Here is a 17,777-nt window from a genome sequence, read left to right on the forward strand (position 1 = left end):
AAGTCTTGTCTTCTCAGTGATGTGCTCATCAACAGAAGATCATGGTTGAAATTGTGGCAAAATGTAACTTGTAATCAAAGTTTTGGTAGAATTGATCAAAATCATAGGCATACATGAAGTTCTAATCTGGGTATGCAGTTTGACAAAATGTAGTATCATTTATCAAGATGTATATGGTATCTTTACTTCTATATTCCATCATCTTTCATTTTCCATTCCGCTCATGTCAAATACATTCTCAGTCCTACACCATGAAGGAGAATCACCTTGGAGTGGGTTACATGTGAAACCAAAGGAAACACAGATCTCATACTCTCAGTCAGTAGACAGCAGAACTGTCTGTCATGCTAGAAAGTTGTCAAAGCCTAGCTGCCATCCATTTTTTTTAAAGATAAGTTGATTTTCCTGGCTTGGTGTGTAATCACTTACTATGGCTTCAACTGCAATGAGAAAATCAGTGAAAAATTGTTTATATTCACACACTGGATAGAATTAAACAGTACATTTTAAGTTATTGATAATTTTCTTCCATTTTATCAAATGTACTTTCAGCTACGTTGCATATCTGTGACAGGAACTATCATCAACCATCATATGTCACTCTTAGGTTATCTTTATACAGGGCCAGTGTTCAATTTACTTGATCTCACTACATACATATGTAACAAAATTAATTTTAATTTATTTTCCCCTTTTCCTTATTTTCTTTTTTTTTCATTGAAACGTGCAATTATCCGAGTTTTTCATAAAACACGGCATCCCTCTAGGTTTTGTCCATAACTTCATAAACCAGTCCTTATCCTTAAATGATTAGTGTATATGTATGTTTAGAGGGAGGGTTATGATCCTGGTTTAAGGCATTCTGCCAACCATATACTCTCTGTCTCTCTCACTCTCGCTCTCTACAACTCCTTTACTGTTTTACTAACCACTGACTAATTGGTGCTGGTTGTGGGCACTCGCATGCATTTTTGTGCACTGGGGCTTACTTTTAAACATCATACTTTGACCCAGCGGAATAGAGACTGGGAAACAATTGAGAAAGAAGACGGAGAAAGATGTGAAAGAATGACAAAGGGAGAATGTTGAAATCAAAAATAACTGGCAAGAATGGGATAAAGAGATGTGAGGTATTGGGTGATGGAAACAATAGGCATGAAGTAATATCAAAACTAGATAGGCTATGTATCCACCAACCCAGATTTCGCCATTACCAAAGGCGTGTTCCTAAAAAAGACAATTTGACCCTGTACTTATTTATTTTCTTCACAAATGACACACTTATACTACAGATCCCATGAAATAAACACTGGCAGCTCAACATATAAGTGTGATGTTATCAAGGGGTGGTACTAACCATGGAACCAAGGTGACTGATGCTTGAATTGCTCCGGATGGCCTGAAAGACAAAGGGCGTTCATTGCACAGTTGTAGGGGCCAATGAATGTTTATTATGGGCTCAGCAGGAGCGGAATGTACGATCTCCCAGATGATTCATTTTGGCCACTGACACAACTCTGGAAATTGTTGGCGGTAATAGAGAGCAACTAGAGAGTGGACAGAAAGGCAGCAGCAGTGGTGTAATTTTGTTTATTAAGAGAGAGCAGGGGACCTGGCTGAGCCTGACTTTCAACGTGCACTTCCGAGCTGAAATACAGATTAGCCAAAAGATGTGCTGGTATTCTGTTGGGCCATGTGCAATGAACATGTGTAATGGTGGCTCCCCAAAAAACACAGTGCCACAGAGTGTGTGTGTGGGCAGTCTCCACAAATAACAGTAACAGTATTGTGGCAAGGCAGCTTGAAAAGAGGCATGCAGGGGGCTAAAAGGGCAAAATTGAAATTTGAGGAAGCAAGAGAAGTCAAGTATCCCTGATGTGTAATTTTCCACTTGAACAAGGTTGAAGAGGGTGGTACACCAAAATGACAATAATCAAATAATGGAAACCATAGATATAAACTTTGAAAGTAGGAATAGCACCAAGAAACATAAAGTGCATAAAGTGCAAATGGAAGTCAATGGTCGTGGTAGAAAAGGACCTAGGTACAATTTGATGCTGATTGCAGTTGAGCATGGGTCAGATACATGAACCGGGTTTGCCCTGATCATAGATTTTACCTTCTGACTTTAGACCTTTAAGTCCCAATCCACTACATGAGGATACTTCTGAAGCCCCCCAGAACCTCAGGCAAGGCACTTAGACTAACCGGATGTCAGGCAAAAGCCAAACAGTAGGGTCCAGCCCCGTTTTATTTGCCAACGATCAGCTGAATAGCTGCAGGAAAAGGCCTCTTGTGTCTTGTGTCCATGTAGCCTTAACAAGAGGTGAGCCCTAAAGACCTTTGCCATCCACTTCTTCCTCCTGGGTACAAGAGAGAGCTTGCAGTCCCTTCAGGCCTGTACTCAGGTCACAGATAGCAGGTTCACCCCTTTTCTGATTGTCCTTAGGAGGGAAACATCAGAACTATTTGAGCCTGAGGAGCTTGGTAACTGTGTGTACAATATAAATATGGCCTCAATGAGTGTCTCTCCCATCGTAACTGAGAACAGTGGTGTAACACAACCAGACTCTCCAGGACACAATGATGTCAACAGACAAGTCATAAAGTCCAAGGGTCAGCACGTTTACAACACAGAGTCTGATCGGAAGTGTCTAAATAAATTGATGGAAACCATGAAGCAAGTGAGGGATCAATCATGCTATCCCCTCAGGAAAAACACCAGGACTGAGACAAGTTACCTTATTGCCACTATATGGGTGGTAATAGGGGGGTTGATTCAATTTGTACACAAGCATTCAGTTGTAAAGTGACCCAAACATTTTCTGTTCACTCTGTTCTTTATAAAACCCCATCCACTTGTGAAATACAGAAGGGTCCCCTAGGCAGGCTGAATGCCTGTTTTAGTTACCTACTGCACATGAAAGAGGGCAAAGTCGGGGTAGCTGTTATAAGGGGAAGATCAAACTGAAATTGCTCTGCTAGGAGTTCCATTCTTATTGCACCAAATCGTTAAATATCTGGACTGTTTGTATCATTGGTGGGCCTGGTGGCTTCTGGGTCAGCTGGGGGGGGGGGGGGGGGGGGGGTTAAACCCGCAGTTTAAAGTTTAGAAGCAGATGTCCACCTAAAAGGCGATAGGAGTCAGCAGAGATAGCAAGTGGAACTCCACATCTAGACACCAAACCAAAGTGACTTAAGAGGTTAAGTAATATTCCAATATACCAAGCATATATACGTGGCCTGACTTAAGTGCAGACTAGTGCTCTCTACACCATCTTCAATTTCCCTGGCGCCCCACAAACTGAAAATTTACACTCACGCTATTATGGCTGGTAACAATGAATATTAATGGATTAATTAATTATATTAAATCAAAAGAAAGTATTACACTAACTCAATAATAAAAAGACTGACATAGCATTATTTCAAAAGACTCTGCTCCCATAGAAAAAGGCTGATAAATTGAAAAGGGAGTGGATAGGAAGAATGATCACTTGTAGCCGAACAGACACTGGAGATCAATCTCATATAGCCCACACCTCTTCCACCAGAAGATGCAGAGTAGCAATATAAATATGGAAAAATCTTTCCTCACCTTTGCCAAACTTAAAGTGATAAATTATTTAATTATTGTGGGAGCAGTTACTTGACTAATTCCCACAAAAAGAGACTTGTCATGAGACTGTCCCTTGTTTTGACAGAATTTGGTAACAAAGGTTTGATCATGGGCAGATACTGGAACCTAGCCATGGATGCTTTGGTGGACATAAGTGGGCCCCTAGTCGTAAATAATGAAGTTGATAGGGTAATGTTGAAAGATATGGTGCAACATGACAGCTTAAATGATGTATGGAATTTGACACACCCTCAGAACAGAGACCTTATGTTCCTACCTCAGGTTCACAGGAAGTGATGCTGCATTGATTAGTTTTTGGTAGTCAGAACCAATCTGCCTAAACTGCCAAATACAGACATCATTCAGATAGTGTATCTGATCACTCCCAGATATTATTAGAAGTCCTCCTGGGCACTGTGATTCCCCCTTCTTCTGTTTGCAAGTGCAGGTTGCAGGTGAATTCCCGTATCCAAGTTTATAGAGAGAAGAAAGCTACCCCCATTACCTCAGCTCATTTCCTATGGGAGGCAGGAAAAGCACCCATTAGAGGACAAATGATGAGGGCGAGCAAACATAAGGCAGCTATTCCTACATGAGAAAAACTGGGACAAAAGATTCCGCTCTTGACTACCTCATATAGTAAGCATGCCAGAAAAGATGGTGCACGCAAACTGATTGTGCAGCTGAAAAGGCACTGCTTAAGTTATAGCATAGGCACTATGTGTGGAGGGAGAAAGCTGGCAGTATGCTGGCATGCCATCTACAACAGCTGGAAGCGCAACTGGTATTACAAGTTGTCAGAAGCAAGAGAGGACAAGTACTGATACATTTGGAAGATATAACCAACACATTTGCCAGGTTCTATGAAGAAGTTTATGATACTCAGGGATGAGATGAGACAAAGAACAAGAACAGCTTTATGGCAAACATAGAGTACTGAGACTGAGTGATAGTGGCTGAGCCCTACCTAGTGGCAGTATAACTTTAGAGGTGATAGAAGAAGCGGTAGAATCACTGCCTACATGTAAATACCCAGGGGAGTACACATTTCCTGGGGAATTTTATTAAACATGTTAGATTCAGGTAGCCCCTCGGCTTCTAGATGCATTCAAGGAAGCAGAAACAGCTGGTTCTTTGCCAATATATCTAATGCTGCTATATAACTCTTTTGCCAAAGAATGGAAGGACCCACTTGAAATTGGGAGTTATAGGCCAATCTAACTCTTGAAATTAGATCTTAAAAAACTCTCAAAACGTTTGGCCCAATATAATCCGTAAGGTTATAACTTCTATAATACACCAATCCAAAGTAGTTTTGCCAGGAAGATCTTCAGAAAATCATCTAAGGATGATCTCACATTTACTCTGTCTTACTAAAGAATGTGATAAAGAGCTGCTTGCTATCTCCCTTGAACCAGATAGATTATGATAGAATGGAATGGGGGTACTTCAGAAGAAAGCAAAGATTTAGCCTGGGATCAGACATTATTTAGAAGGGTAAGTAGTTGATTAATAACCACACTCCTCACATCAACTATAGAGGTATCCTATCAGTATTCGGCAGGGCACAAGACAGGGCTGCCCTCTCTCTCCGCCATCATATTTGATACCTTTGGAACCCTTTACAAAAGTTATAAGAGCTATGGATGACATTAAAGTCATACAACTAGTGAAGGCTCTATAAAGTCCGTCAAATACACAATCGATATCCTCATGACAGTCACAAATCCAAGCAATACCATCCCGGCTTAGTTGTTTCTGATTGACTCATGTTCATCTTTTTCGATTTATAAAGTAAGCTGGGCAAGTGTGAGGCACTAGCAATGTCCCATTCAACTACCCGTGCCAGAGTGACAGAATTTCCAACAAGATGGATGACTCAAAAAATAAAGTACTTGGGGATCTTGTTAAATAAAGGACTGTCTGGTATGGCTGAAGATAATATCAAACCTTTGATAGTAAAGACTTGTCATGATTTCGAAAAATGGTCTCAAATTAATCTATCACTGTGAAGCATTGTGTTAATCATTAGCAGTATTTGCTCCACAGTACAATTATGTACTAGGTATGCTACGTGTTATAGGCGATAAGAAGATGCTAGTTCACATGGATGCAAAAGTGTTGTATGGGGTGGACAAGGACCCCGGCTTAAAATGGGTAAACTGTATGCACACAAGAAATCTGGAGACTTGCGCTGTCATGATTAAAATTGTACCACTTAGCCCTCCACAGATCTCACTTATTTTAGTTGGACTCTAACCCGATCCCCCTCTCTGGGTCGGGTTGGAAGAAGTAATGATGACGTGTGAGAGAGGTTTTGATGGGCTATATGCCTGAAAACACTTGCATGGAATATCCAAAAACCTGGCTCTGCATGGGATAATACAAAGGTGAAAACTTGCTAAAATAATATTTAATGTGGACTAATGGCTGCATGCAGACACACTTAAATGGGGCAATGAGGGAAATGCAAAAACAAGCTCCTCAACTGTTTGACAAAAGTGGAATGAACTATAACACAACTTCATCATCCAAGGTGACAACTGGAAAACTTTTCAGGCAATAGCAGATAAACTGAGGTTAGATAATACTCACTTTGATCACAAGCACAATTGTAACAATTTCTGAAAGATAGGATACCACTTTCTAACTTATCTTTACAACAGTCACCGCTCAGACACAATGTGGACAAACAAGGAAAATTCACAGAGGTTCTCTGGATTATTTACTGTATGCAGATAAGTAGATTAAACTCCGAGCCCACACATGAGATACTCAGAGCACACCTGAGGACTGTATTTAAATGAGATTACACCGAAACAAATGGTAAGTATTAATGGTACCCCATGATAAATTGATAACAGAAGCAAACTAAAGTTCTCCTTTTTTTTAAAGTGCTGTTCAGTTGGTTTTGGACAATCCAATGTTTACACAGAGGCAGTCTTTAACTACATTCATAATGTTGGAGGTGTAGAGCACTTCACTGTCATCTAATACATATACTATGGGATTGTCTCACGTAAAACCTATATTGGCAAGATGTATTGCACACTCTTACCTCAGATGTCAACTTGGTACCCTCAAGCCATTTGACTCTTCTTCATGATATACCTGAAGACTTAGTATCATCGAAACATGCTCGGAGGTGGCTGGCAACAACATTAGCTATAGTTAAGACATGTTTACTACACCTTAGGAGGATGCCTACTATGTCAACAAAAGATGAATGACTTAATAAAGTGTCCAGAGGCTGATTGTGAAGGATTATATACAGGTTTAATGACCAACGAGATATATATAATTCAATAAGGGAACCATTATTGAAGAGTCATACGAATACTGTTGACGGGGTGTGAAATAACATGTGATACCTTCAGGTAATTTATAATTATCCAGATATACCTGTTTTAAGTGTTGTGCCTGTCATTAGATGATTGTCATGGAATGATGTACAATTGAAAATGGAAGGAAGAGTGTCAAGACTGACATGAATAACATCACAATGTGTAAGGGTGGGATACATCATGAAAAGTAGTTGGATAATATTCACTTTAGAAGCCTTTTATACAAGGTTCACAATAATGTGTGGATGGTGACTTTAGTAAACAGATCTTTTAGTAGAAGAGCGAGGGGATAGTGCAAATGTGGACTCAGGTTGGAATTTTACATGGTTAGAAACATATGATCTGTGTGATATTATAAGATGGCGGTGTGATTGGGGTTCATCATATTGCTTTACATTATTTCATAACACACCAGATACAAAGACGGTCAACCTATTGATGTTAATAGTCATTGACGGATGGTCTGAGGCACATTTGTGTCACATTATTAGAACGTTTTAAAACTAAATAATGAATGATTGCAAAACAAAGAGTATGTATTTTCAATCTAAAATTTTGGTTAATGTGTTACTAGCACTTTAGAAGTCAAGAAGGAAGAAAAAAACAGTATAAAGCTGGCATGCATTTCAGCGATACACTACCTCGCAAGAAAACAACACAAGTTGTTTCACCTTACTGTGGCAGTTCTACTCTTGGACGAAGTATTCCACCAAAAGTAAGTGATATTATTTACTTTTGTATCTTTAAGATAATATTCAAATGTTGCGGAGCTCCATGTTGACGAAAGAAATATACTCATGTTTGCAGGTCACTAATTAGTCTAGCTAACCACAGTCGTACAGAACTGATACAATGTTTAAGGAGTAAAGGGGAACAGTGGCCTTGTTTAACATGTTCATGTCAAGTGTGATCCACTATGGGTTTTCGATTCTGATTGAAACCTGAAACTAACAAAAAGTTAATATGACAAGTACATCTATAGAATCTATAAAACATGTATAATGGTGAAATGAATACCTACGCATCGCCTTTGCTGCCAGGAAAGCAAGTCGTTATGCACTTTTTTCTGGTGTAAAATGGCAGTGGTTCAGTAGCGTAGGTACCATTAGTGCAGCAGGTGCAGGGCACTGGGGCCCAGAGCCCTGAGTGGCCTATTAAACACTGATAATTTCTGTATTTTACTAACCCAATGGCAGCCAAAGGGATAATTTTCCAAGCTTGTACCAGGTCTCATGGCATCCTTGCTATGCTACTGCTGTGTTTGTTGGACATACAAATAGCTGCACTCTCTTCTTTGTTGTCCAACACTGCTGAAAGAATTATGTTAGTATGCGTACAACATACAAGTAAAAACTCCAGATTTAGGCGCAAAACTCAATTTTCTTTTTGCCAAAAATTAAGATATTGAATCTTTCTCCTTCTTAAAACATCCTCATCTCCAAATAAAGTTAATAGGAAAATGAAATTATCCACATTTCTGTCTCTAAATCTCCCTATTAGATGGTTTCAAATGGTAGCATATATAGTGGTATATACGTTGGAATGTGTGGAACACATAAGTGCATGTACTGCACATGCGCCATCAGGGTCTTTTCCGTTGAGTTGAGTTCACCTTTATGCATTTTCTCTATTAATCTTAGCATTTTTTATTAGCCTTAACATCTGATTCTGCACTTGCGCTACAGATGGGATCATGTGAGGGTCCACGTGGCCTGCCAAGGCTTCTCTGCTTGTTCTTCCCTTTGAATATTATATTAGATCTTTGACGCTACACTCTTTTTTACTGGTGCTACCCTTTTTTATTTAACTTCCAGCTACCCACCAGATCCCCAAGGACATTAGGCTGAATGCTTGGGGGAATGTGAAAGTAGGGGGCAGACTGGGAGTTCAAGAAGGGAAGGCTACAGCCCAAGTGGTTCATAGTGAAACCTGAAGAGAGCTGATTGTTAGCCTAGGCAGTAAATTGTTTAGAGCCCGAGAAATGGACAGGGCTGAGGTGGCAGGCTGGGAGCCAGGGAAAGGGGATCTTATTGCTGTGATTTACTCCATGTGAGCCCACTATCAAGGAGCAAAACATGATTTTAGTTAGTGACACTCACTTACAGTGAATGAGTGAGATTCCCTTCCCGTTAAAATCACTCAGGGACAGTGGTGGAGGTAAGATGAGTGAATGAGTCACCCACTCCTGGTCCTGAATAAAGGGTGGGACAGAGCCTAAGGAAAACAAAAGGAGGGGGACAGGGAGGGTCCATACAGGGCGAGTCAGTGAAGGACTTTCATCTGAGGGATCCCGCTCATACATTAAGAGGGGGAGGTAACCTGTGAAGTAGCATATGTTCTGGGTGTCAATCAGGGTTCTGTGTGGGGAGGGTCAGTCTGAGGATACGGAGATAGGCCAGACAAGATAGTACCTGAAACTTGGTATTTTATACAGCTACCCCATCCCGTATCAAAATGTGGAAAGGTATTTGTTACAGTGGCCATCAGTTTCTCCGTGTCCATTACTTCAAAAGGCCTATGTAACCAGTCCACGATCGTCGTGACCCGATCGGAGCACCAGTGGACAAGGAGAAGTTGCTTGGCAGCCCAAAGCAGTAAGGTGATTACTCATCTCTTCACAGGGGTATGTCAAGGGATTCAGTAGACCCAGTAGGATGTAGCTAGGGAAGCGGGAATGTCAGTATTGTATATCGCATCTACTGCCTCCAGAACCTCCAGTCAAAAGGGCTGTATCTAGGGGCAATGCCAAAGAAAGTGGGTGAGAGTGTCCAAGTGTTCTCCAAGAGCGCCGGCAAATGCCATTGTTGCCGCTCTTCCACTGGGAAACTCTCACTGGTGTATAATACCAATAATGAGAAATATCTCCTTGCTTGAGGTATTGCGGGCAGAGGCTCTTGTACGGTGGAGGATATCACTCCATTCTTTAGTGGTAAATGTGCTGTCGCATTCCTCCTCCCAAAGTCACTGTGCCGGCGATTTAGCAGGGGTGGAAGTTGTATTAAAAAGACCATAAAGATCCGAAAGGAGGCATTTGTCAGATGTATGTGTAAAAAGCCATTTCTCAAAGGAGGTAAGGGGCCTGCTGGCCTGAGTGCGTATCAGGGGGTGAAAGACCCAGTGGCAGTTTGCAGTATATTGGCATGAGGTCTTGGGTGGGAGGCCATATGCAGTTCTTATTTGCCGAAAGTCCATGAGGCAATCTTCATCAAAGAAGACACCTATCCTCTTGCAATTGGCCTCTTACCAGCAGAGAAACGCAGAGCAATGCTGCACAGGAGGAAGGCTGGGTTCCTTATGATAGGTGTCTGAGGGGATATAGGGGTGGATTCTTTGTGAGTTGTACCTTATCTCACACTCCAATTGTTGCTCGAACAACCGGCAATACAATAGAACCAGCCGGTCGGTGATTTTGCGGTAGTCAGGGCACCTTCCAGATAATGATACCAGCCACGACCAGATCCACAAAGCACCAATGCTTTAACGAGGTTGGCCTGAACCATTCCACCATGTAGCGCAGCTGCACTGCCTGGTAGTAACACAGGAGATGTGGGATTCTCAACCCACCCTCCGATTCCGAAAGGTAGGCCTGCTTCCTCACCATACGGGCCATTTTCCCTGCCCAAATAAAGTCTAATATAAGACGTTGAATCTTGTCAAGTACATGAGGTAGCGGTTGTAAGGGCAACATCTACATGACATACAGGATTTTTGGGATAAGTGTCATCTTGACTGGCTGAGCGGCATCTAGTTAGGGTGTGCAAGAGTAGTAGGAACTCGAAGGAGCCTATTCACCAATCCCTTATGTAGCAGCATCACATCAGTATTTAGCATTGACAGTGGATGGTAGGAAGCCAGCTGGCACCAATTCCTGCCTTCTTTAGGAATCATTACTATCACAGTCTCCCTCTGGGACAGCGGGAGAGCACCCATTTCCTAAGCTTTCCAAAACATGTTCAGCAAGTTACCAAGGAAGGGGTGGGGTACAGCTTGATAAAATTCCATTGGGATGCGATCTGCACCCAGAGTTTTTCTCTGTTCATCCCTTCTAATGCTTCCTTCAGTTCTTCTAGCTGAAGAGGGCCCTCTAAACTGACCCTTACCTGCCATAAGGCGAGGCAGATCAATGTCCCACAAATATGCATCTCTATCGTCCTTCAACAGTGTCTCTAGTTGGGTGAACCCTGCCTGCAAATACTACATAAAGGCCATAATGATCTGATCTCTGGTCACTATGTACAAGCCCACAACATGCTGAAGTGTCAATATATGTGCGTGTGTTTTTGTCCTCTTCAACAGCCACAACAACTTTCTACCCTATTTGTCACCCTCCTGAAACAGCTGCTGTTGGTATGAATACGCATATTTCTCTAGTCTCGCCCAGGTGTCCTGTACCTGACGTTTAATCTCACTGAACTGGCTGGGATCTAAGCAGCTGTCGTTTCTTGTTTATCAAGAATCAACTGTGTCTGTTCTAGGTCCATTATTGTTTGTTCGAGTTGCCATTTATCCTGAATATCTGTTCAGTGCACTACCCTCTAAGGGAAACTTTATATACTTCCCATTCCATACCCTGGCATCTGTGGAACCGTAATTTCCTCAAAAGAATATGGACGCTGTACTCTCTAACATGGTCCAAGAATGCACTATCTGTCAGTGTCACAACCTTTATTACCTACTCTCGGTATGACCCATCTTTGGGGCAACTATCTAGTCCCCTACATTACATGTTATTAATGTCCTATTCGTTGTAGAGACTGTGCTGTAAAGTTGGCCTGAAACATAATCCACACTGGCTGGAGGTCCATCCTAGTTAACTCAACTTCAGAATGATCTTGTACATCTTATGAACTTCCTCATTCTAAGCAAAAGAAATCTTCAATATCCCTACCCTCGCCCTCCCCTAAGGCATACAGAGAATCCCACAACTACGGGTCCACCCGTGTGTGTCAACAAATCATTCACCACCAAGAGCGATTGTACACTAATCCCTTAACTCAAGCGTCCAACTCCAGTTTAACTAACATTTAATACTATTTGCAGACACAAGTCATCCAGCCAGAGGCTTGCCTAATCCAGTTGGCGTCACAACTGGTTTGAGTCCCAACAGCTCTAGTTGCTCAAACTAGACCACCTGGGAGGTGGGGTTGTATATGCCTAACTTCATCAAAGACAACGAAATGGAGCAATGCCCACCATCCGCCATCTTCCCAGCTTTATTATGTCGAACTGCCATTTCTTGTCAGAAACAAACTTATGATTCAGAGCAACCTCCCTCCACACACATCAGGCAGGGAAGTTGCTCTAAATCATTAGAGAAACCTCACTTAGTCAAGACAAGAATACATTCCCAACACCAAATACCCCGGACCCACTCATCTACTATTGCCATTCCAGTAACAAAGACCATTATAACAGTGATGGTTTCATATCAATCAGGTATATCTCCCCTTTTTCACATTGTTTGGGAGAGCCACAGCGATTTCCAATTTCAAAAGAGTAGGTCTTTCTATCTCTTCCCATTGTATCATTCACCTGAATTGTCACCCTAGATGTCAACCACCAACTAATCCGATGGCCATGTGATGTGCATCTGCTCCCATTTTTCATTGGTTTCTATGAGCAGGGGTGTCATGGTGAAGAGAGGATTCTCAATAATCCCGCTGACCCACTTTGTCGCAATGTGCCACCAACACCACAGTGGCCACTCACCACATGCCAGCAGCAATAGTCTTTAGGTGGTTCATACTAAGCTAGAGGAAGCGTTGCAACTTAAGAACCTAGCTCGTTCAGTCAGTCAGCACACTGCATGTGGCCAGACCTCCCTCCAAATTAAAGTAACATATCTCCATTGGGGGCTAGCACTGAGAACATACCAGCCAGCACCTCGTGCTTCTCTGCACTCTGTGACAAAATGGCCTGCTTGGGGCCAAACCCACAGGCTGGCCAGGCCTCTCCAAGGGGCAGGACAAGCCTTTAGGGGTCACAAATATCAAGTGTTGAGATCCTCCCACGAGGTTGCAGGCAGTCCAATAGGATTCCTTCACCCCTTACTTCAGAGAGAGTTCCCTTTTAATGAGTAAACTGTCCATCACTGTGCCACTTCACTCTTAGCTCAAGCTCTCAGTTCAGTAACGTTGCAGACAAGCACTTCTCATCACAACTCCGGGGGACACAGTCTCTTACCGTAGGCCCATACGCACTCCAAGCAGATGTCCATTCAGCGTTGAGCACCCAGGGTGGGGCGGGAAGCACCCAGCTCGACTACCATCAAGCCATCCATGTCTGCCAACCACATCCCCTACTCTCAAAAGTGCAGCAGGCCTCTCCTAGGCTGTATATACTTAAACAAGTCAGGATCCAGGAGGTAATCAGCTCATGGAGCACCAAGGAAGATTATGCTACCCTGGCAAAGTCCCACAGGGCCCTCATCAACCACTGCTCTGTTATGTCTTTCCCCCATAGCAGGTCACTCAGGAGGACCACTCTGCTAACCACATGGGCCACCCTGTCAGCCCGCATCATTGCTCCACACCACCTCTCCAATTTTCAGAGGCCAGCCAATGTGAGTAAGTCATCCACAGCATTCATAAACCAAAGAGCAGGCAGCGCACACAGTCTCAGTGCTGCAGATCAAGCGCGCTCACCAAGGCAGCCATTATCCCAATATTTTTACTGGCTATTTTTCAAAGTAGGCTCCCAGAATAACTAAAGGGTTAACATGCAGTCTCTTGTATTGCTCCATCAGGCCCAGCCCATGATTACCATAGCAGAGAGATATGTGCCTCTTATAATACTGTGTTGACCATTTTCTATCGCAGGATTACTTAGAATTTCTCCTGGGGCAGAAACATCAAACAGTGCTTAACTGAAACATTGGTGCTATTGCAGTAAGATACCTTCCTGAAGTGTTCTCAGTTGAAGGAATATATTGAGGCCCTTAGACTAAGTTCTGAAAGGTAAGATATGTCTGTCCCCCTTCAGTGCCCAGCTCGCCTCTCACTCATTTCCACATGAATGTTCCCTCACTAGTGCTAGAAATGAGGGAAATACAGCTGAGTCCTGGACCCCACAGCTATACTTGAGCTGGATTCAGCATCCAACCACCTCACTGAAATGTTCTTACTTTTCATTGTGCTGACAAAGGAACACATTCAGCAGCTCCAGCCTTTTGTGTGCATTGAGTGACTCAACCTACAGGGTCAGAATTTCAGTTCAAGTGGGCCCAACACAAATGCTTCACTTAAATATTCATAAACACTTGTTACTAGGAAAGAATAACAATCAGTTTTCCACTTTACATGTGCTCAAGTGATAGATTATGACTTGGTGTCAGGTTTTTGAGTTATCAAAGATTCCTAGCTAAAACATGCGTATGCGCTGAATGAGTGTCCGATGTATCTATCTATATGAGTAATTACACTTACAATGCTTCATAAAGCTATTACTAATAAGTATTTAGTACTCTCCAAATTAACCTTTTTAGCAAGCCTAGAATAATTAAAGATTAAGACAAAAACATTAACATGCTAAATTTATGCTTCTGATGAATACTGCTAACCACGGATTTGTCACCTTAGAATACTCCCAAACACCAGACTGGTTCTGGAAATCTTTTTCCAGCATTAACTCCATGCTTCCCAGAAATTACAGAGTGGAGCTGCATATAAGCACCTCCACTGTATGCTGACATCAGTTCCTTTCATCCTGCACCTTCCTACGAGGGTTCACTCCCAATTTCGTCTGCCTTCTGACAACTCCTAAACCAGAATTAAATCCAGTGTGCTTGGGAATGATATCCCTTCCTGAGACTATAGCTTTAAAACTTGGAAACTGTAAAAAACAGATGTTGTTCACAGATCTACACAGATGCATTTCTGGTGCTTGTGATTGGAACACAACTCAAAATCAAGCTACAAGTGTGCCTTCGTGCACTTGAAGGCAATCTGGGACTGACAAGGAAAACTGTACATCTTCAAACACAACAAGAAGTTCCTGGCCTCCCGCAAGTCCCGCTCCAAGTCAAGGACATAGACTCGCTCCCACTCCTAAGGTTGCTCCTGCAAAAGGTCAACTTCGTAGATGAATTCCTCCAGTAAGTCGAAATTGAAGTCCAAACCAAAGCACAAGAAAGAGAAGGGGAACTCGCACCATTCTGCTACTTTCTAGCCAAAGTGCTGTCAGACCCACTTGGACCCATTATGGGCTCATTATCAACTCCAGTACAGACTTCCACCCCTCCTATACGACCTAAGCCGTTCCTTCCATATTCTCCACCACAGGTGCCAGAGGAAGATCCAGTGCTGGTTACAATATCTGACCGTAACTTTTAAAATCACAGAATAAGGCTTTTTGTGTTGTTTAATTCCCCCCTCCCCCCCCCCTTCTTTCTCCACCGCAGGTAATAACCTTTCATTAGGAGCTCAGCGAATCTACGTTTGAACTCCTCATTTAGATAGGGGACAATACCCCTCTCAAACACGAACACCCTAGGTCCTGAAGAAAGCTCACTTGACCCTACGGGGCTAACGAGGAGCTGAAACATGTCGACTCACCCCCTAGACTGATTGTACAGTGGACACACTCAATGTCCGGTCTGCACAACTTTCTCCTTTTTATTCTTTCCCCATGCACCAGACAACAATAAAAATGACAGTCGAGGTAGCATGAGGGAATATCCTTTTTAATTACACTGCTTTCACAGCACAGGAGCACTTTTTCCAATATTTTTATTTCTGATCACTACTGCGAATATCCAGTGGTTCCCTCCGGGTGGAGGAAGCATAATACTAAACCCAATGATGATGATGTCACGTTGTTTAGGCGGAGAATCAAGATGTACCGCCAGACGAACCATCTAAAAAACGTGAATGAGGGTTTTTTAAGGAACAGTTGAGAAGCCACTAAACCCTGGATAACAGGTACAAGTGATCCTTTCTTTTTTGATGACGTACAATATCTGACCCCCAAAACAACTTCAAACTGATCCAAACCAATGTCACAGTATGAAATTACTGAAGAACAACTGGTCGCAATACAGCTTGACTGTAATCCTATGTCTCTGCTAGGGGAAATGGGACATCAGAGGATGGGATTCTGTTCAAAGCTTACCACCACCCAGAGATGATGGGGATGAGCTACCCGCTCATTATGATGATGATAATTTTTATATTGACTTACAAAAGGCCATGGGGGTTGATACTTTCCCAGATACAGAGTTGAATTTGCCATTTGGACCTCCATGTGTCCTCTATGGAGATTAAGACGAATGTCATTAGATAAATCTTACAGCCTGGCCAGCCACATCTGAGCCCTTTCTCCCTTTTAATGAGGCCCACAATTACACCTTAATGGGCACCCAGTCTGTGCTCTGTTCTTGCCCACCGGTTAATGGGCCAGATGTCTTAGCTAGGTGCCTGGTGATGATGATTTACTCACTAAACATCATATTCCAGAAAGCCTGGTATTTCAGGCTGCAACTAGCAAGCTGAACTCCAATTCATTCCCAAGATCTTGCTGGCAATACCAGAAGACCTTAGGGCCACAAAGGCTTAAACTATTCTGGATGGACAAGTTGTGACCCAATACATGATTCATGCTGGCCCTTGATACTACTGATAGTCAGGACGGGTGGTTTGCTCTGTTGTGGTGCTCTGCCACCTTGGTGGATGAACTCCACAGGATTTTCTAAGGATGTTCAGGTCTCTCTCATGGATATGTCTTTCAGTGATTCACACCTCTTGTTCGGAGAAAAAACTGATTCTGCCTCTGAACTTTTCAAAGAAGAAGAGCAATGGTGCTCTCTCCAGGTCTTTTGACCCAAGAGAGACAGTTTCCTAACCAGTTTAGAAAATTCAGAGGCTACTCTTGTGGGCTGGTGTATAAGCAACGTCACTCTCCCCAGCCACTGCTGCAATCACCCCAGTCCTTTCGAGGACAGGGATGTAGATCTGACAGACAATGTGCAGGCCTACAAGGGCATCAGTCATCCCGGTCCATTTCCCCTGTAACAACTGCCACCAAGACGCTCTAGATTGTGATTATTGGAACATAACCACCCTGTGGGAGGTAGGATCCAGCATTTTCTTCCAGGGTGGTGCTCCATCTTGTCCAACAGATTGGTCCTTCAAATTGTTCAGCATGGCTTTACTCTGTCTTTTTTTCTGCTCCGCCAACCCTGCCCCCTACATCAGATCAAATCTCAAGTCAACACCTATCCATGCTGTTGGAAGAGGTGTGGATTTTACTTTTCAACAGAGCTATCGAGAAGGTTCCATACTCAGAAATAGGGGAGGGTTGCCACTCTTGCTGTTGCCCTGTGCCAAAGAAGAATGGGGTGCCTTTGGCCATCTTAGATCTTCAACCGCCGAATGCCATCCTTTAAAAGGACTCATTCAAGGTGCTCAGGCTGACCCGGATCGTGTTTGTCCTGGGCCAAACAACTGGATGGTGTCCTTGCACCTGCAGGACATGTATTTTGACAGCTGTTATTGTGGTTTAAGGTAGGCCAGAAACATTTTCAGTTTTCCATGTTCCCCTTCACCTACCAGTGCCCTTTGTTGTTCATGAAAATTATGGCGTGTGTTCGCAAAAGCAATGGCAGTGCTTGCTTCACGTCGTCAAACATCTTTCCCTTCCTCAACAACTGGCCGTTGAAGGTAGGCTGTCCACAGTCAGTCATAGACAAGCTGCAGACAACGATGAACCTCTTTACATTGTTGGGCTCCCCAATAAAAGTCACAGGTTGACTTTTTCACAAAGGCTTTATTTCACTGGGCCTGTCCTGGATACGGTAGAGTTCAGGGCCTTTCCTCATT

At 42.9% G+C, this 17,777-nt stretch overlaps 1 protein-coding gene across 3 annotated transcripts in view; it reads left to right on the top strand.

Moving 5' to 3' along the window:
• The window catches only part of PHLDB2 (pleckstrin homology like domain family B member 2), a 484,972-nt gene that overhangs the window by 353,726 nt on the left and 113,469 nt on the right, over positions 1 to 17,777 (top strand). For all 3 annotated transcript variants that reach the window (XM_085622330.1, XM_085622331.1, XM_085622332.1), the window contains one exon: positions 7,538 to 7,678. In XM_085622330.1, the coding sequence (XP_085478456.1) occupies positions 7,538 to 7,678 (141 nt within the window). The remainder of the gene's footprint in view (positions 1 to 7,537; positions 7,679 to 17,777) is intronic.

The sequence above is a fragment of the Triturus cristatus genome, chromosome 8 (genome assembly GCF_964204655.1).
Source record: "Triturus cristatus chromosome 8, aTriCri1.1, whole genome shotgun sequence".
In the NCBI taxonomy this organism is placed as follows: domain Eukaryota; kingdom Metazoa; phylum Chordata; class Amphibia; order Caudata; family Salamandridae; genus Triturus; species Triturus cristatus.